The sequence below is a fragment of the Canis lupus genome, chromosome 29 (assembly GCF_003254725.2).
Source record: "Canis lupus dingo isolate Sandy chromosome 29, ASM325472v2, whole genome shotgun sequence".
NCBI lineage: Eukaryota > Metazoa > Chordata > Mammalia > Carnivora > Canidae > Canis > Canis lupus.
In genome coordinates, this window is record NC_064271.1 from 40,920,173 (window position 1) to 40,940,405 (window position 20,233).

The following is a 20,233-nucleotide window of genomic DNA, read 5'->3' on the forward strand; positions in this document are numbered from 1 at the left end:
CGCCTCGGTTGCCTCAAGTGACTGACAGCTTCTCTTCAACATCCAAGGCGCCCGGAAATAATCCAACTCTTATTTGGGGTCTTGATATGCTGGAACGAGTTACGGCTTATGAACGCTGCTCTACCGGTTGACAAGGATTTGGCTTTATTCCGGGGAGTGAAAATTTCATGAAGACTCGTGGAAGAGTTAGGAAGAAAAAGTGCAATGCTCTAAGTGATGCACATCTAAGTAATCAGTGCCCTTGCGGACGTCCCGTCCCATACTGGACCAAAACACCATAGACAGTAATTCCTCGAGAAAAGGATTTTTCTAAACAGATCCACATAAACCAGGCCGAGTTGTTAAGGGGGGAAATGAGTTTAATAATACAGTATTAGATTGAGTATCATCCAGGAAAAGTGTATTGTAAAAAAAAAAATGTTTGAATATAAAATCGACCTCTGGTAACTTTAGTGTTGTAAATACTTGTATTATAGTGAGGTAGACAGTTTAAAAAAAACTCTCCATTAGACAGACTTAAAATTTTGTAATAATATTTAAGAAAATGATAACATTATGAAAGAATGAAATATCTGATTAATGCTTAACTTTGTACAACTCGAATATAAACTTTAAAAATATTAGAAATTATAACATTTGAGTGCATATAACGTTTGTACATTAAGATGAATTGCATGCTGTCCACTTCCTCTTTGCACTTTCAGTCACCTTAAATAAACAAATATATACAGCCTTAACAGAACAACAGTGCATCCAAAGCAAATGTGCATTTTAAATTATTTCTCCTGGCCAAGTCTTTTTTTTTTTCTCTTTTTTACTTAGCATTTTATATTAGCATTTCTTATCATTCTCACCCTTTCTTGGACAGTTTGTAGTTCTCTGTACCAAACCAGCAACAGGTTTAGATTGAGAGAGAGCAAAACCACTTAGGAAAAACAAAGACTTTTTTTTTTTTTAATGGTTGGTTCCCTTGTTTAAACCATTTCATGGTCAAAGCTGAGAAGGAAACTAACTCTGCAAAGGGCCTGCTTACGGGCAATGTCTGCAAGATAATACTGGTGCAGGCTGGGGAAAGGTCCTGTGTCTGACAGCCTGGGAATGGGTATCTAGATGGCGTGGCGCTGCTCTCTCCGGCTTCCTTCTGAAAGACGAATAATTCCACCCCTGCCTCCTTCCTCACTGTCCCTCCCCCGTCCCCCACCCCAAGCTCAATGTAACACTTTGCTCTTTTCACAGTTTCTCATTACTAAGTTTTAAAAACATTGCCTAACTGGTAATTACAATCTGAAACAATTCTTTTGGGGGAGCCCTGGGCTATTGCTGGCTGGTAATCTTTCAGGAATGTTCCAGAGAGAGGAGGGAACACAGATTCTAAAGAAATCTCTGGGCACAGGGAGCTGAGTCCCCTTTCGTCCTTCTCTTCCCTGCTTCTGGCCTGCCCTGTCTCCCTGTCTGTCTGTCCATCTGTCCTTCCTTCCTTCCGAGGGGCCCAGCGTCTCTCCTCCTGACTTCACCCTCTGCTTCCTGGCCCGTTCCCCGTCCTCTGCACCTCTTACCTTAGTTACACGGCTTCCCAGCCCTGCTGACTTTCTGTTTAGCTGGAAGATCACCTTCCCTTTAAAAGGGGATGTCTGAATTTTGACAAGTTCTGTTCAAAGAGATCAATTAGAAACAGACACCGCAAAAGGGCTTTTCCTGGGTTACCTCCAGCCTGGTTAACACCCCTCAGTGTCAGCCCGTTGGAGGCAGGCCTTGTGGTTTCTCATTATCCTTCAGGGGGTTCCATTTGGACTCATTCTTGTCATTCCATCCATTCCAGTTCCCCTTTCCCCTACCAGAAAGAGCAACAGTAAAGGCAGCGACCTGAGCCTCCTTGAGTGAGATGTGGGCTGCCATCCCCGCAGTGGGAGAGGCCGGGATCCGAGCAAGGTCCCCTACGGGCAGGGCCTTCCCTGGTTCCCTAGGGCTGGGGCCAGTTCCTCTAGGTGGACACTCTGGGTTTGGGAGCTTGCAAGGCACAGGCCCTGTGAGGGCCAGAGAAGACCCCCCCACCTTCTTCACTGGGGCAGGAAGCAATCACACCAGGACGTGCTGGTGGAGGTGGGGGTGGAGGGGGTGCTGGTGGGGGTGGAGGGGGGTGATCCTTCATCCCACACTGTTTCTCTTCTTGAGCTACACATTCTCCAGTCCGTGGGGGCGGTGGAGAGCCAGGTAGGCGTCTCTCCGCCCCGCACCTCCTATCAAAACCTGCGAGAGCGAGCGAGGCGCACAAGAAAATCCAAGGCCACAGCAATAAGGGGGAGGGAAAAAAACCCTAAGGCAATCCTCCTCGGGCTCGTTTTCTTCCAGCGTGGCCAGGCAAGGTGTGAAAGTCCGCATCTCCCTCTGGGCCGGCAGGTGGGAGGGCCCCGGAGGGGGGCGCGCTGGGCCTCCCCCCCCCCCCCCGCCGCCCATCCCCGCGTCCGTCCGTCCGTCCGTCCGTCCGTCGGTGCGTCCGCTCCCCACGCTGCGCCCGGGCGTCGCCGCTACCTGCAGCCGCAGGACTCCACCACCATGTCCTCGTACTGCTTGTAGACCACGTTGTTGCCCGCGTCGATGTACAGGATGCTGATGGGGGTGAGCCTGGTGGGCACGCAGCAGCTGGGCGGCGTGGAGCCGGGGTCCATGGAGTTCATGAGCGTCTGGATGATGGCGTGGTTGGTGGGCTCCAGGTGCGAGCGCAGCGGGAAGTCGCACACGCCCTCGCAGTGGAAGGCCTCGTACTCCAGCGGCGCGATGATCCAGTCGTCCCAGCCCAGCTCCTTGAAGTTCACGTGCAGGGGCTTCTTGCCGCAGCGCAGCCTCGACTTCTTGCCGTGCCGCTTGCCGTGCCGGCTGGCGAGGGCCGTGCGCCGCCGGCGGCCGGGCGGGGGCGGCCAGGGCGCGGCCAGCGGGGTCCCCGGGGCAGGCGCCCGCCCCCCGCCCGGCCGCCCCCGCGCCTCGGCCAACAGGCTGCGGCGCCGCGAGCGCGAGAACACGACGAGCAGCGCGCGCTCCTGCGGCCGCCGCGCCCCCCGGCCGAAGCCCAGGCTCCGCAGGTCCGGCCCCGGCCCCGGCCCCCGCGCCCCGGCCCCGGCCCCGGCCCCCGCCCCGGCCCCGGCCCCCGCCCCCGCCCCCGCCCCGGCCCAGGCGGCGCGCAGCTCCAGGCACAGCGGGCCCCGCGGCGGCGGGCGCAGGCCGGGCCGCACGTCGAACACCTCCCAGCCGGCCCGCGGCGGCCCCTGCGGGGACAGGGTCCGCGCGCCCAGCAGCCGCGGCGACAGGCAGGGCGACAGCTGCAGGCGCAGCGGCCGCGGCGGGCCCCGGGGCGGGGGCGGCGCGCGGCGGAACAGCCTCAGCTCGGCGCCCACCAGCTCCTCGCGCTCCGGCAGCGCCGACACGTCGAACACGTACTCCTGCCTCCGCAGCGGGGCGCGCGCGGCGGCGTCTGCCGAGACACAAGGGCCGCAGTCAGCCTCGCCCCGCGGGGACGCGAGCCGGGGATGCGCGGCCGCCCGGGGGGGGGGGGGGGGGGGGGAACGGGGGTGCACCGAGGCCGCCCCGGGGTGCAGGGGGCGGGGACGGGGGTGCACCGAGGCCGCCCGGGGGTGGGCGGGGAGTCCGGGAGCAGGGGGCGGGCGGGGGGGGGGGGGGGGAGGTCCTGCTGTAGGGTAAATCGAGACAGCCCCAAGGGCAGGGGGCGGGGGAGGGGGCAGGCGGGAGTCCTGCTGGAAGGTGCACTGAGATGGCCCGGAGGAGGGAGGGGGATGGGGGTGTCCTGCTGGGGGTGCATGGAGGCCGTCCCGGGGCAGGGGGGAGTGCACTGAGGCCGCGGGGGGGGGGGGGAGGGCGGGGAGTCCTGCTGGGGGTGCATCGCGACCGCCCCGGGAGCAGAGGGCGGCGGGGGGACAGGGGGGTCCTGCTGCGGGTTCATGGAGGCCGCCCCAGGAGCAGGGGGGCGGGGGTGGGGGGAGCAGGAGGGGACTTCTGCTGGGGGTGCATCAAGGCTGCCCTGGAGCAGGGGAGGAGGGAGCGGGGAGAGGGAGCGGAGATGGGCTCCCCCCCGCCCCAGGGTCCTGCTGGGGATAATTCGAGGCCACCCTGGAGCAGGGGGGGAAGGAGCGGGGTTGGGGGGCAGGTCCTGCTGGGGAGTGCATCGAGGCCGCCTGGAGCAGGGGGAGGGGGCGGGGTTCTGCTGGAGGGTGCACCGAGGCCGCCCCGCCCTGGGGAGCGAGGGGGCGGGAGGGGGCGGGCAGCCCGGGGGCGGGGGTCCTGCTGGGCTCTCCCCCCAGCGACCCCTCCCCCGCCCAGACGTGCGCAGCTGGGGGCACCCCGCGGCCCCCTCCCCTGCGGCGGGGCTCCCGGTAGGAAGTCGGAGGCTGCCTGGGCAGGGGCGCGGCCCCCCCCGGGTCTTCCCCCAGGAGCCCGCGTCACCGCTAATGTGCCCTTTGTGGCCCTGAGCCCGGCGCGCTTCCCCGACCGCCCTTGGCTGCAGGCTCCGCTCACACGCGCGCCCCGGTTGGGATGTCACCTCCTCCGGGGGGCCCTCTGCGACCACCCTGACCTCAAGTAGCCTCCCTGGGCCACCAGCACGGCCCCGGCGGAGGGGCTCCCCGCGCCCACGCAGCCACCGTGGCCCCGGCCCTGTCGCGTCCAGGGCGGGGGTCCAGCTGCTGCTCCATAAGCTATTCTCACTCTGGGGGCCCCTTAAAACCATCTACTCGGGCCAGGGCTGGCCTTAGCCACTTGCAGAAATATCTGAGGACAGAGCCCAGGCACTGGGTTTTCGCTAGTTTTGTTGTGCTCTTGGTTTTCAAGGTCGGAGAGGATTTGAAGATGCAGCCCTCCTAGACCACCGCTCTGGGGTGTCCAAGTGTCCGCCCATTAGACACTCTGCTGAAGGATTTAGGCCCCGCACAGAGAGGACAGAATGAAGATCTGCTGTGTGAAGGCTCGCTCGCTGGCTTTTTCAAAGTCACCAACCATTTTAACAACAAACAAAAGAGCAATGAAGCTTTCAGAAATTGGGGGGGGGGTGGGGGGCAGCAAATGAACACACACACACCAGGCATCCATCCATTGAGAAGATCCTGCAGCCGATGAGGAACACATCAGTTAGGAGAAAACCTCAACCAAACACACACAGTGACCTTCCCCCCTCCACCCGCTCACCCAACTTGAAATCTTCTTGCTTTGGAACTAATCGTGAAGATGAGTTTTTCAGTCACAAATAAGAAAAAAGAAATTTAGGGCATGTGATGGGGGAGGTGTTGCGGGGAAATAAAATAACAGGCTTTTAAAATCCAAGAGGAATTCTTTGGGACCAAGGCGAAACTTGACTTCTTTTTTGACGCATTTGTGCATGAAGCCAACCCCACTTCAATATGCAAGGCGGAAAGCTAAGCAGATTTTCCTGGGCTGCCTTCTCATAAAATATTTACAACCCAGCAAATACAAAAATCCCCAAAGCCCCCCAAGCTTTCCCCAGAAGCTAGTAAAGTTTGGTTCGATTTCAATAGTAAAAGTGTCACTGGGTCCCCGGGTCGGACCCTCCCTGCGCGTCCAGATGCAGCCCCAGGGCTCGGGACCTGGAGCCTCAGCCACACCCAGACCCCACTCTGGGCCGACGGCAGGGCCGGCTACCTCCCTCTAAGGCACATGTCCCAACCTGAGACGGAGCTGTGGGAAGGGTTAGAGAGGTGAAGAGGGAAAAGCTGCTGGAGGCGGTTGATTTATGGAAGCCAAGACCTTCAAACCGACCAGGGTCACATTAAAATCAGTGGGAACTCAGCACACTTTCTTCTCCTCCTTTAAAGAAACCTGCGTCTGACAACCCTCAGCCACCACCCAGATCTCTGGACCTAGTGCCTGAGGCTTCGCTTTCTGGCCTCTCATATTTCTCTCTCTCCAAACTGAGGATGTGATGAGAGGGACAAACCGAAGGCATTCGCTGCACCAGCTACACGTCGTGAGGGCTGACGTCTCTGTCTCTTTCATCCTGACTTTATCCACAAGCACAGACCAGTCCTGCAAGGCACATACTGCTGTGGCTCCCATTTTACAGGTGGGAGAGCCAAGGTTTGCAGAAACTAAGTTAACGACCAACGTCTGGCAGCTAATAAGTGGTAGAGCCAAGATCCAAACTCAAGGCCCCCTAACTCCAGAGTGGGAGCATTTAGCCCCTGAGCCCCGCTGCCCCGTGTCTCTCCATTAGAGCGCGGGCACCAGAGCTCGGGAGCAACCAACCGGGAATGGCTGGGGCATAAGGGGTGGGGGGTCCCGTCCAAACTGTATTTGCAGGGCTTGCTGGGATTGAGACATGGACTCCCTAGGGACATCGCTGCCACCTCTGCTTACATGACTCTTGAGACACTTGGTCACTGGCTGGAGGGTGTAGATGGGAGATGTAGAGGCTAATGATTTCTCTCTCATGAGACATGGAGAGAAATCTTTTCTCTCTCTCTCTCTCTCTCTCTCTCTCTCTCTCTTTTTAAGTGTGGGCTAAGGACAGCTAGTCTCCACCGCTGAGTCACATTTCTCCAGTCCTCAAGAACGGTCAAAACAGAGGAAAGCGTCTGTAAAGGGGGCTCTACTGCTCCAGCAGCCCTGGGCTTTCTGCCGCTCTCTCTAGCGAGAGCACCAGCTCTATCTTTGCGGGGCTCAAGGGAGGACTCAGACCGCAACCTGCTCCCTTCTCTTCCTGCACCAGCTCCGATCCAGTTTGAGTGGCTTCACCCGCATGACTGTGGACACCCCTGCTCACAGGGCCAAGCTTCCCAGGCATGTGTCAGTGGTGTGGACACACTCCCAGGAGGACAGACCCAATGAAGCAGCTGCCCGGGCCCTGGAAGGGGGCTCTGGACTATGGGGGCAAGAGCTCTACGGTGTGGGTACCTCAGTAGAGCAGGGGCTCTCTGGGCCACTAAACCTGTAGGGGTTCCGAAGTCTGCACCACCAGCATCATACTTGTTAGAAATGGAAATTCTCCCAAGCCCCAGGGGTTGTTGTGGAGGCCAGAATTTGCATTTGTCTTCAGTTCCCAGGTCACGTTGATTCTGCTGGTCTGGGATCCCACTTTAAGAACCACTCGTGTAGATGAGCAGGTCCCCTTGGCTCTTCAGATTCCCCACCCTGTGGATGGGCACCACTGGGGGTGGAGCAAAACCGGGTCCTCCAAAGCACAGCACCCAGGGCAGGGTCTAAGGTGGTACTCACCAGAGCCAAGTCTAGCTCCTTTTTGCTCCCCCACCTCAACAGCCACCCCCACATTTTCTTTTTTTTTACTCTTTCAGCCACATGTCCTCTCACTGGGTCTCCAGAACCTCTAACCCCTTAACAGAGGGTCCAAGAAGGTGGCTACTCTGGGCGGCTCTCCTACAGACCACATTCCCCACCTGCCCGGACCTGCTCTGGAGCCATGCATCACAGAAATAGCCCAGAGGAGGCATCCGACCCGGGGAGTGCACACACCGCCGTCCCCTGTGACCCTGAAGACACTCGGGCTGCAGACTGGCATCTCGGAGCCGGCCCTGCTGCCACGGCCCAAACGCCTGTGGGTAGGAAGCCAGCCCTTCACACGCCCTCCCACAAGCCTCCTCTCCCGGGAAGGCCTGCCTAAGTGAGGGCTGATATCATCAAATGACGCTCTCTCCCATCCCCCTCACCAAAAACAAGCACCTTTCATTCTGTTTGTGGCACTTTTTTACAACTCAGAAGTGCATCCTAAGCTTTAGGCCTTTAAATCGAAATCAATCAGTAATAAATCATGGGAGCTTTATATTTTGCTTTGAATTTGCACAGACCTTGGCTCAAGCCCGGCGAACTCAGTGTTTGTGGGTCTGAGACACACAAACCTTTCCAGTTACAATCGCTGGACTTGCACTTACCCATGTTCCCAGGTGGCTGCATGGAGGGAGGAAGGGGAGAAGAGACAAAGGAAGGAACAAACCATCCGTGTATTTGAAGGAAAGTCTCTATAATAAATAGGTCAGCCTTTTTTGAATTAAGGGCAAGCCGGTCAAACGCTGAGGTGAGGACACCTCAAACACGCATGTCCAGTGGGGAATTCCATAAACAACTTTAAAAGGAAACAAATGAGGACACAGAAGAACTACCTGCAAGGCAGGGACCATAACACCCTTTTTAAATGAGAAAACTGTCCTAGAAAGGCACAGTCTGCAGTGTGGGGGCAGCCTCAGCCCTGGCTGGAGGAAGCTAAGACTCAAACAGCAGGTGGGAAAGGCAAGGATGCTCAGCGCACCAGACCCCAGGCCCCGACACCCCAGAACCTGAGCCCCAGGAGGGCGCCGCAGCCAGGGACGTGCAGCTGCGGTGGGAGATGTGCCTCCAGGGCCCCCAGGGCTCTGGGACCAGCTCCTCTGGGCCACCCGTCCAGGGTTTCCAAAAACCCGCCAACAATTTGGTTTGGGGCAAGAAGGGCCCGCCCTGCATTTTCCCCCAGATCTGTGCACTGCTTGAGGTCCCTCTTGAGAGCCCTGGCAGGATTTTCTGTCACTGGCCGCCGCCGGAGGTGTCCCCGCGCGATGCGGGAAGTGTCCCCGTGATGCCTCCTCCCCCAGAGAGCTCGTCCCTGCGCTTCGGGGTCCCATCCTCTGGATTCTTGCTGACGCCCACCCCTGCCCTGCGTCCTCTGAAGGCGATCCCGCGGCCAGGGCGGCTCAGAGGGCCCAGACCCCGGTGGGCTTGCCCGCTTCCCTCGGAGCGGGGACAGGAGCCACCGGGCTGTTGCCCACCTGTGCAAAGAAACCCCCAGACGTCTCTGCAGTTACACCCCTCCCCCACCTCACCCCCATTTTTGAGCCCACAGACGCACTGGCCGCTTCCGGGCGCACCTGAGCGCACCTGGACACACCTGGGTGCACCTGGGCGCACCTGAGCACACCTGAGTGCCAAACCCGGGCAGGGCTTTGATGGGCCAGGTCCCTGAATCGGCACCTTCCACCGTCACACCGGTTTACAGCTGGGGCACCTGGGGCTCTGCGAGCTACCTTCACCTCCCACCATCTGGGACTAGCGAAGGACCTGATCTGAAGGGCTTAGTTCCCGCCCCCCCCCCCTGCGGTCACGCCCTCTTCCAAGGCTCTGACTTGCGGTGGTGCAGAGGACACGCGACACACATTCATCACCGATGCCATCAACTCCAGGCCAATCGGGTTCCCCCAGGATCTTTTTTCCCCCTTACTAGAAGGAAGAAGACCTCAACGCAGGGGTTTCACGGCTCGATTTGGAGTCACTGAGCTTCAGCACCGCCCCGAGGCTGGACATAGAGTCAGGTGTTCAGGACGCGTAAAAAAGGAGCCACCAACCCTCTCTCCTGGGGTGAAGGGCTCTGAGTAATTTGCTCCCCAACAATTACTCTCTCCGGAGACACAGTGATAACCTGAGCATCCCCTCGTGTTCTTGCCCCGAGGCCAGCCGCTGCCTCCGCTGCAGGCTGCTGCGCTCACTAAGCATCCTCTGCGGGGCGGATCCAGGAGGCAAGCCTCACGGCTCCCCGTCTCCAGGGAGCTCTGGCTTCACCAGCCAGAATAAAAACCGTACTGGCAGACACTGGTGCAGCGAGTGCCATTTGCTGTGCGTGATCTAAACTCCCATAACTCATTTAAACCTCAAAACTAAGTATAGAGAAGAAAAAGATATCACTGCTATGCTCCCGTTGTGGACCAGAAAACTCAAAATACAGGTTGCTAGATAGCGCCCGGCCCAAGACGCTCAGAGGCAGGCGTGGCGGTCTGGCCCCAGCACCTGTGCCACCACCCTGGCCGGCCTAGGCCCTGAGCTCTGGTGAAAAGCCAGAGAAGGCTCCTGTCTTCCGCGCAGCCCGTGCGTGGGGCAGGGAGTCAGTGTCTGGTCTCCTAGAGGCAAATCACTTCCCAGACAGCAGAACTCAAGGGATGCTCAATTTTGAAAGAGAACCCACAGGGAAACAATTCTCCCATCTACAAAATGAGGATCACACCAGCTCAGAGTCACTGGGGGAGGGGTAGCAAGTGAGAGGCAGAGTAGGAAAGACGTTTGTCTGAAGACCTGTGCAAATATGGGTTACTGCTGACAACGTGGAATCAGCACAGGAATCTAGAGTCTAAGAGACGTGGATCTGAATTCCGACCTGCGGCTCACTGGCTGGGTGACCCCGGAAACTCTCGGTCACATCACCCCTCCCAGCCTCACATGCCTCATCTGTAAAACGGGAGAACCGTCCCCCACGTTGCAGAGTCACTGGAAAGGTGGGAGTCCAGGCACCCCGGGCCGTTGCGCCTGGCACAGAGGCACCTGATGAGTGCGGCGACGTTACTGTAACCCCCACATCCAAGGAGGCAGAGGATGCACCTGTCTCCTCTTGGCCTCCTCTGAGGAGATGCAGTCCAGTTATTCCTGGAGGGTCTCCAGAAGCCAGCAAAGGAAAGGTACTGGCTGAGGGGTTAAAGAAAGGAGCGAGGACTCCCAGTTCCTCTTCATCTGGGGTCCAGGGAAGGCCGAGGCCCAGGGGTATGTGGGCTTCCCACTGTCCCACTGATCCTTCCCGGTTCCCCTATGTCATATGTCATCCACCGCTGAGGTCTCTCACTGCTCCCACATGAACACCAGCCTGTAGCCAGAACCTCGTCAAGGATAGGTCCCTCCTGGCAGGTTCTCTCTTCCGCGGGGCTCGAGGCCAGCGCTAGCTCATATACTAATCCATTTGGCTCCCTGGCTGGGCAGAGGCAGCCCTGAGAGGCCTGGGGGTTAGTCTCCTTGCCCTACTCCGCACCTCCCGCCGTGGAGCCCTCTTGGGGGCACAGTCTGTCCACAGAGCCAGTCTGGGGTGGGGGTGAGGGTGACGTGGCAAAGGGCCAGGTATATTTGGCAAGGAGATGGGCCCCTCAGGCTGAGTGCAGCGCCCAGACCCAGAGCAAGTCGCCCAGTGTGCGGCTGCTGGCTGTGCGTCCTTGCCACACGCTCCCCTGCCCAGTGTCTCTCTAGAGCTCCCGGCTTCCCCGTGCTCTCTCCAATGCCGGACCCTGCATTGCTCAGCTTCCTGCTGCCTTTCAAGGGTCCGAGAGGCCCGAGCCGGTCCTCCACAGAATCTGGGGAGGTGTTTGTGGTCTCTCTTCCGAGCCTGGCGGATGTCTCCGTGTGCTGGTGGCTGGCCCGGATCCCACAGAGAAATCCCAGCGTTTGCACACCAAGCTCTGGCCCAGCCAGAGGCAAACGAGGGAGGGTGGGAGGGGTGGGAAGGTGAACCCCAGATGCCACCTGCCTGAACTCACTTTCGGAAGCCCCGCACGGCCTGAGCCTCAGCAGTGCGAGGCCCGGTCTGTCAGGAAAGCGCGGCCAGCCCTCTCCCCTGGGCCCTGGGCACCTCCACCCCAGCAGGACTCCCAGGAGACTCTTGTGTTTCTCTACAATGAAATGGATCCCTTTGTAAAGTGGGGTCCAAGAGGCGCCAACCCCGAGAGCAGATCAGGAGCCTGAGATCAAGAGCAGCCCACCGGGTGTCTTCAGGGCAGTCTCCCCCTGGGCTTCCAAGATCTTAATTTGACATCCCTGCGGATGAGATCCCAGGAAGCCGCAGCGCTGCCGCACAGCACCTCCCCCCCCCCCGTCCCCCCCCCGCCCCCCCCCGTCCGCCCCATGTCCTCCGAAGGTCACTGCGCGCAGGGCCCAGGCCTGGGGTGCGCACGGGCCGCCCTCGCTGCACCGCTGGCCTGGCCGGGGCGTCGCTGGGAGCCCACCGGGCCCACGGGCGCGGGCTGCAGGGGGGTGAAGGGCGGCGGAGAACCTGCGGGCGGGGTGGGGGGCACGACGGGGCCTGTGGCCGGAGGACTTGGGGCTCAAAAGCAGAAAGGGTTCCCGTCTTAAGTGGTGCCTCCGCCCCGCCGGGGACAGGCGCTCAGGAGAGGGCTTCAGCCGGGGGTCCTGCGGGGGCTCGGGGTTCGGCGGGGTTCAGCTTTGAGGAAGGGCCGGTGGGGCCTGGCCCCGCTCACCCCGGGCTGCCCTCGGGGCGGACGCCGCAGAGAAGGGGCAGCCGCGCTGGCGCTGCCGACCCACCGTCCACCGGCCTTGGGTTCCGACCCCGCGCGACCCCGCTCCCGTCCCAGCCCCAGCCCCAGCCCCAGCCCCAGCCCCAGCCCCAGCCGGCTCCCTAGGTTAGCACCCCCACCCCCGTGCCCCTCCTGCACGCCCCCAGCCCCAGCCCCAGCCGGCTCCCTAGGTTAGCACCCCCACCCCGCGCCCCTCCTGCACGCCCCCAGCCCCAGTCCCAGCCCCAACCGGCTCCCTAAGTTAGCACCCCCCGCACCCCTCCTGCACGCCCCCCCCCCCGCCCCAGCCGGCTCCCTAAGTTAGCACCCCCACCCCGCGCCCCTCCTGCACGCCCCCAGCCCCCGCCCCCGCCCCAGCCGGCTCCCTAAGTTAGCACCCCCACCCCCGTGCCCCTCCTGCACGCCCCCAGCCCCAGCCCCAGCCGGCTCCCTAGGTTAGCACCCCCACCCCCGTGCCCCTCCTGCACGCCCCCAGCCCCAGCCCCAGCCGGCTCCCTAGGTTAGCACCCCCACCCCGCGCCCCTCCTGCACGCCCCCAGCCCCAGTCCCAGCCCCAACCGGCTCCCTAAGTTAGCACCCCCCGCACCCCTCCTGCACGCCCCCCCCCCCGCCCCAGCCGGCTCCCTAAGTTAGCACCCCCACCCCGCGCCCCTCCTGCACGCCCCCAGCCCCCGCCCCCGCCCCAGCCGGCTCCCTAAGTTAGCACCCCCACCCCGCGCCCCTCCTGCACGCCCCCCGCCCCCGCCCCCGCCGGCTCCCTAACTTAGCGCCCCCCCCCCCCGTGCCCCCGCGCCCCGCCCCCCCCCCGCCGGCCGCGCGCCCCCGACCCGGGCCCCCAGCAGCGCTAATGGACTGTCCTGGAAGGCACCGAGCAGCAACCCTGGAACCCATTAGGCCGACGACGACCTATTTAACTCCTGTAAACAGAAGACACCACTTAACCGCCATTGAGCTTAAAAATAAACAGCCCGGGCTTTAAGAGAGGCAGGGGGAGGGCGGGGAGGGGCCTGCGGGGAGGGGCCGGTGCCGGGCAACCAAAGGACGCGGAGGCCCCCGTTCCCGCGAACCGGGCGCGTCCCGGGTCCAGAGCGCACCGCGGCCCGGGCTGTCCCACACCCGACGGCGGACGGAACCACCGCCTCTCGGTACCGCCCCCCTGTGAAGGCGCCCAGGCCTCCACTGCCCTCGGTCCGGTCCTCGCTCTCCCACGTCGCCCCCCCTTCTCCTGCCCCCCGCCGCAGGCATCGCTCCCGCTCCCAGGACGCGCGGGCCCCGAGGGCGCGGGGAGCCTTAGGCGCCTCCTGCGGCGCGCGCGGTGCGCACGGGGTCCCCGCGGTCCCGGGGCGCGCAAACTCGCAGGTTGCCGGTCGTCCTTGGTTGTGCGCAAGAGGGGACTCGGGCTTAGGGGTTTGGGGTGGTGTTTTTTTTTTTTTAATGTGGAGAAAGGACCAGGCTGTTTGAGCGCGCTTGGATCCCCTCCCCCACCAGCAGCTCCCGGAGCCCAAGCGCCCCCCGCGCCCCCCCGCCCCCCGCGCCCCCCGCGCCGGGAAGCCTTCCGAGTCGTCCTGCGAGCAGCCGCCCCTGCAGAGGAAGCTCGCCCTGACTGCTGGCCCCCTGCACTCTGGCTGCACGAGGCACTAGGTGCTCAGCCTGCTTGCTCAGGCGGCCCTGGGAAGGGTCTCGCAGGGCAGCCCCTGGGCCTTGGGGACGCGGTGACAGCGACTGATACTTCACAGCAAGCCAACGGCCAAGGCCTCTGTGGTTTGCGGCCTCTAGAATGTTTTAATCATTCCAACCAGCAGAGAAGAACAAGCTTTCAGGCTTCCTTCCCTCACCCCAGGCCTTTTTCCAGGCCCTTCCAGTCCGCCCTGCGGAAGATCCCGAACCCGGACAGCGCTGCAGACCCCACGCCGGAGCTCACGCGGGCGCGCCCTCACACGCAATCCTCTTCCAAGGCTGCTCCCTCTTTCCGGGGAAATAAAGCCTAGATTGGAACCTTCTGCCGGCTTCCTCACTTGGCCGTCTGGTCTGCATTAGTGTTTTTATAAGGGACTCAAACAAATCGAATACAAGGTCACCAAATAATTAACAGTTGTGAATTCCCTCCGTCCCCATTAAAATACTTCCCTGCTTATATTTCATTTTTCCGTTTGCCAACGACAACAGGGTCGGGGCAAAAGCGCTGCTGCGCCGATTATGCCACTCTGCGGCCCAGGTCCACCCAGAAACTCGCTGTTTTGCATAAATGTGCTGTACCAGCCGACCCCCGATGGCGAGGAAACTCTGCAGCCCTTCGAATGCCCTCCCTGCAGCCCGGCTATCCCCACAAGGTCCTGCCCGGCCCCTGGATAATCACGGCCCAGAAGGTAAACCAAGAAGCCGACAATCAGCGGCAAAACTTTCCAGCGATTCATTTCTAGGGTGTCGAGTTCCTCAAGGATGTCCCGATCTCGTTTTCTTGGTTTTTATCTGTTCTGACTGCCTCCTTTCTGAGAAGCCTATTGTAACGACATCAATAACCAGAAGGAAAAAAAAAAGAATTTTTGTAGGAATCTTGTTATTTCCAAATCATCTGGATACCGAACTCACCGCAGTATTGCTGGACTCATCTTGGTTTCCTCCAAAACCAAGGCGGGGAGGGGTTCCTCTTGCTGGAATTAAGTGGCACTTCTCAGTACATAAACGGAAAATCCGAGGTTTGTCTCTCTCTTCTCTTCCCCCCTCTCTCTCAGCCTTGTTCAGTTCAGAGAAGTTCCAATTATCTGCCTTTCCCAGGCCCCAGGGTGGGGGCCCTAGGGCTCCGGTACTAGTGGCTTTTAATGGTTCTATCATGTGCTAACTGTAATTTCTTTATAGCCAACCTGATCCACTCTGATCCTATAACAGCACCAACACAGACACAGACACACACACACACACACACACACACACTCACACACTTTCCATCTTTGTGGATCCAAAGTCGTGCTGAAAACCCGATAAGGAGGACTTTTTGAAGATGAGGGGTAGCATGGCTTGTGCCTTGACAGAGAGTACAAAGAGGAAGCAAAGCCCAGCACTGATTCACACTCTCACATCCCAAGTTCCGCTCCAACTCCAAGCTCGGGCTTAAGAAATCACAGAAGAATATTAGACTGAGTGGTAACTTTGCCCTTTTTTTTTTTTTTTTTTTTTTTTTTGACGCCGGCTTCCTGCCATGATCCTTTAGAAACCTCCTCACCCCTTACCCAAGCCACATAGTGCCACAGTTAAGCATGGGGGATCTAGAATTGGCTACCTGCTTCATTCCTCTGGGTGACCTTAGGCCACTCGCTTAACCTCTTTGTCTTCCTTAATTCACCTGTAAAAACAGTGATTATAAGCACTTTCCCCACGGGTTGTTGTCAGAATTAAATGAAATAATTCAGGTAACAGATTTTAGCACAGTACTTGGTACGCGGTAAGTGCTCAGTATTTGTTGATTATCACCTCTAGATGTTTGGGGAGCAAATTGAAAGGAGGAACATTAAAAAAAAAAGAAAGAAACCTAGCAATAAGGTCTCCTTATTGGGTGTGTGTTAGGGGGAGAAGGTGGCAAGGGTGGAACGGGCTCTCTTTAAAGACCCAAAGCGCTCCCCGGGTTCATTTCGGATGGATTTTTATCCCAGCTCACCCACTCTTAATCGCCAGCCTGAGGGCTAACTTTTGAGGTTCCGGGGCTCCCGGGTGAGGAAGGCTATTTACAAATACTGTGCGTGAGTCAGGAGCTCCAGGACTTTGGGACTCCTCCCCCTGAGGGTCCCCTGCTCCGCCAGGCCCAGCCCACCGCCCTCGACGGCGATTTAAACATCCCGAGGCGAGGCGCCAAGTCCCCGGGCCCGGCCCAGCTGTGGGCGGGCCGCGGCTCCCGCCTCCCCCGCCATCCACCGGGTGGGGAGGGGGAGGGGAGGGGTGGAGGAGGGATGGAGAGGGGGAGGGATGGAGAGGGGGCGGGATGGAGAGGGGAGGGGAGGGATGGAGAAGAGGAAGGGATGGAGAGGGGGAGGAGAGGGATGGAGAAGGGGAAGGGAGGGATGGAGAGGGGGAAGGGAGGGATGGAGAGGGGGAAAGGAGGGATGGAGAGGAGGAAGGGATGCAGAGGGGGAGGGGAAGGATGGAGAGGGGAGGAGGAGAGGAGGGCTCGGCGGCCCAGAGTCCCCACGTGAGAGGCGCGGAAGTCCTCTCCGGGAGCCGGGGATGCGCGGCTGGCGGGTCCCCTCCATCACGGGAGACTAGACACCGTTGATGTGTTATGACATGACCCTCAATTAGATCGCTGAGTTGAAACACTCCAATCAGGGGCCCGATGCTAAGCAAGCCCCGGAAGGTCCAGCCCGAGGTCACCGCCGGTGACACATCAAATCAAAATCAGTGAGAGGGAAAGTGAGGCTTTCCCTTCATCAGGCTGGCGCTGCGGCCCGCTACAGCCCCTCCGCGCCCCTCCCGCCCTGGGCTGCGCTCCTTCACCCCGAGCCGCGCGGCCTCCCCGTCCACCAACGGCCTTGGGAACCCGGCGGCGCCCAGGCGCCCTCCCAGCTGCGGGCCCCGTGGACCCCCGGCCCGTCCTCCCTGCGGCGCCCCGAGCCCCCCAGGCCGGCCTGCGAGCCCCGGGCTTCCGCAGACGCCAGGAGCGGCCCGCAGGCTCCCCAGGTCCCGAGCCAAGCCCGCGGGTGGGGAGGGGGCACCTGCGGCCGGCGGCGACCCTCCCTGAGCCTCCCGGGTCCCCACCAGGGGCGCGAAGGGCCGTCCCTAACTGGGGGGCGCGACTGGGGCGGACGGAGACGGCGAGAGCGCGGGCGGGATGCGCGGAGGCCGGGCCCGCACCCGCGCGCTACCTGCCAAGGTGACTCGCGTAGCCCTAAACCCGCCATAAAAGAGCAGGCGTTAATTCGCCGCCCGCACCTTTCAGCAGCTCGTGAACCTCGCTGACCCCCGCGGGGGCAGGAGCAGCCCGGGCAGCCGCCCCCCTGCGGCCCCGCTTTCCCGGACCTGGAAGCCAGGGCGCGGAGGGTCCAGCCGCCCCGCTCAGCCCGGCCGGGATGCTGCGCAGCTGCCTCCAGCGCTTCACCTCCTCCTTGCTTCCTTCGCGTCCCCTTCCTCCTCTTTCCCTGTCCTTCCCCTTCCTCCCTCCCCTCGCGGTCTCCTTCCTCCGCATTGTCTCCCCCCTTGAGGGGCCGAGGTCCTGGTGCCTGTGGATCCCTCCTCGGTTTCTGGGAACCAGGGGGCCCGAGGTCCTGCCCAAGGCGCTCAGCACGCGGCCCAACGCGGGTGGCAGGAGCAGGCGCGGGCGTTTCCGCGGGCACCCACCCACGCACCCCACGCCCTGGGAGGGGACCAGGGACAGGGCCCCGGGAGAAGCTCGGAGAGGAGAGACGGCGATTCCCGGCAGGGAAAGGTGGAGGAGCATATCCCTGCGCCCGCATGGGCTAAGTACCGACAAGCTGCTACCTGTAGTTGCCCTGCCCCTGCCCCTGCCCCTGCCCCTGCCCCTGCTCCTGCTCCTGCCCCTGCCCCTGCCCTGCCCCTGCTCTGCTCCTGCTCCTGCCCCTGCCCCTGCCCTGCCCCTGCTCTGCTCCTGCTCCTGCCCCTGCCCTGCCCCTGCTCTGCTCCTGCCCCTGCCCCTGCCCCTGCTCTGCTCCTGCTCCTGCCCTGCCCCTGCTCTGCTCCTGCTCCTGCCCTGCCCCTGCTCCTGCCCCTGCCCCTGCTCCTGCCCCTGCCCCTGCTCCTACCCTGCCCCTGCTCCTGCCCCTGCCCTGCCCCTGCCCCTGCTCCTGCTCCTGCCCTGCCCCTGTTCCTGCCCCTGCCCTGCCCCTGTTCGGGCCCCTGCCCCTGCCCCTGCTCCGGCCCCTGCCCCTGCTCCTGCCCCTGCCCCTGCTCCTGCCCCTGCCCCTGTCCCTGCTCCTGCCCTGCCCCTATTCCTGCCCCTGCCCCTACTCCTGCCCTGCCCCTGCCCTGCCCCTGCCCCTGCCCCTGCTCCTGCCCTGCCCCTACTCCTGCTCCTGCTCCTGCCCTGTTCCTGCTCCTGCTCCTGCTCCTGCCCCGGCCCTTGCCCATGCCCCTGCCCTGCTCCTGCCCTGTTTCTGCTCCTGCCCTGCCCCTGCCCTGCCCTGCCCCTGCTCCTGCCCTGTTTCTGCTCCTGCCCCTGCTCCTGCCCATGCCTCTGCCTCTGCTCCTCCTACCCCTGCCCTGCTCCAGCTCTGCCCCTGCTCCTGCCCTGCCCCTGCCCCTGCCCCTGCCTCTGCTCCTGCTCCTGCCCCTGCCCCTGCCCCTGTGCCCTTGCTGCCGCTGCCTTAGCAGAGCTTAAACTACCGGGCCGCCGCCTCCGAGCAAGGACCGCCGAGCGCGCGGGGCTCCCGCCGGCTGCCGATCCCCACATCAGCGCAGCCCCGGGCTCAGCGCCTGTGCAGCCGGCTGGGCCGGGCGCCGCCACGCGCCCTTCGCGGACTCGTTCCTCCCCCCGCGGGACCTGCATCCGCCGCTTTCCCCGGGCCGATGGGGGCTCGCGGCTTTCCGGGCTCCCCCGTGCCCCCCGCGCCCCGCCCGCCGCCGAAGCTCAGGCCTCGGACCCAGGCACGACCCGAGACCCCGGCCGGTGCCGTCAGTCCCCCCGCGGCCCCGCTGCAGACCCAGTCATTTGCCTGCCGCCCCCCACCCCTCCACGCTTCCTCCACCGGCCACCGGACCAGAGGCCACCACGCTGCTTTCTGCAAGACAAGAGAAGGAAGGAAGGAAGGAAGGAAGGAAGGAAGGAAGGAAGGAAGGAAGGAAGGAAGGAAGGAGGGAAGGAGGGAAAAGGAAAGGAAAGAAGGAGGGAAGGAGGGAAGGAGGGAGGAGGGAAGGAGGGAAAGAAGGAAGCGAGGAAGGGAGGCTTGCAAACTGGAAACACTCTGCAGCCACATTCGGAACCGCACTGGGCTTGAGAAAAACAATTTAAGGGGAGGAAGGGGAGGTGTCGGGGGCAGGGGTCCGCGGGTGCAGCTCCCGCCGGGGGCCGCGGAGCTCGGCCGGGCGTGGGGCGCCTCCCTCGCCACTTACCTCGGCCCCTGTCCACGAAGCTGGTGATGGTGTTGGCCGCCCCGGAGGACTGGAAGAGGCTGGCGTTGATGCCCAGCTTCTCGGCGATGGAGTGGGTCCTGTAGACCGACAGCATGTAGTCGTGCGGCACCGCGCGCGCGGCCCCGCCGGGGGGCTGGGGCTCCGGGGGCTCCGGCTCCAGGGGCTCCCGCGGCGCCCGGTCCCGAGGCGCCCTCCCGTCCCTGCGGCTCCGCGTCCCCTTGGCGGCGGCCGGCTGCGCGGACGGCGAGGACGAGGGGATGGAAGCCTGCTGGAAGCCGGGCAGATCCCACAGGAAGCCGACGAGGAACACGGCCGACAGCAGCACCCGGGGCGCATCCATGGCGGGAGGCGGCGGCGCGGGCGCGGGGGGCGCGGGGCGCGGGGCGCGGGGCGCGGGGCGGCTGGACAGCGGCCGGGCCCGGCTCCCCGCGCGGACTCCGAGTGCAGGGAGCCGGGTCCCAGCCACACCAACTGCGGCCCCGCCACGCCCCCTCCCGCCCCTCGCCGGGAGGGGAGGGGAGGGCGGGGAGGGGAGGGGAGGGGAGGGAGCGGAGGGCGGGAGGAGAGGCCGGCGGGGCGCCCGGAGGTGTCGGGGACGGGGCCGCGGCGCGCGGGTGCGCTGGGGACGCGCTCGGGGCTGCGGGAGGGCGCGCGCTCGGCGGGGCGGAGCGCGGGGGGGATCTGCGGCGCCGGAGCCCCCCGCCCTGTCCGAAGCCCGGCTCCCCCCGCCCGGGGCGCCCCAGGGCCCCAGAGCCTCGCCGGCCCCCGCGCGGGCCCGGAGGAGCTCCGGGAGGGCGCCCCGGAGGCGGCGGCCCCCTGCTGTTGGTGGGACCTCGGGGCTCAGCACCCCCATCCCCACCCCGGGGCCTCGCCGGCTCCTTCGCGGGCCCGGAGGAGCTCCCGGAGGGCGCCCCGGAGGCGGCGGCCCCCTGCTGTTGGTGGGACCTCGGGGCTCAGCACCCCCCACTCGCACCCGGGGCGCCCCGCGGGCCCCAGGGCCTCGCCGGCCTCCTCGAGATCCCGGAGGGCGCCCCGGAGGCGGCGGCCCACTACGGCGGTGGTACCCCGGGGCTCGGCCCCCTCCCCAGGGCCTCGCC

General features: G+C 62.9%; 1 protein-coding gene across 2 annotated transcripts; it reads right to left on the reverse strand.

Moving 5' to 3' along the window:
• Positions 1-347: 347 nt before the first annotated feature.
• GDF6 (growth differentiation factor 6) lies at positions 348-19,576 on the reverse strand. 2 transcript variants are annotated; one of them, XR_007407018.1, is made up of 3 exons: positions 19,116-19,525; positions 1,034-3,466; positions 348-708 (listed from the first exon to the last, which is right to left on the reverse strand). XR_007407018.1 is itself a non-coding variant. In XM_035708534.2 (2 exons), exons 1-2 carry the CDS (start codon positions 19,474-19,476, stop codon positions 2,526-2,528), a joined length of 1,302 nt encoding a protein of 433 aa, XP_035564427.1. In that variant the 5' UTR covers positions 19,477-19,576; the 3' UTR covers positions 348-2,525. The 2 variants fall into 2 exon arrangements, 1 of the variants encoding a protein (XP_035564427.1); XM_035708534.2 differs by having other exon boundaries at positions 348-3,466; positions 19,116-19,576.
• Positions 19,577-20,233: the final 657 nt, after the last annotated feature.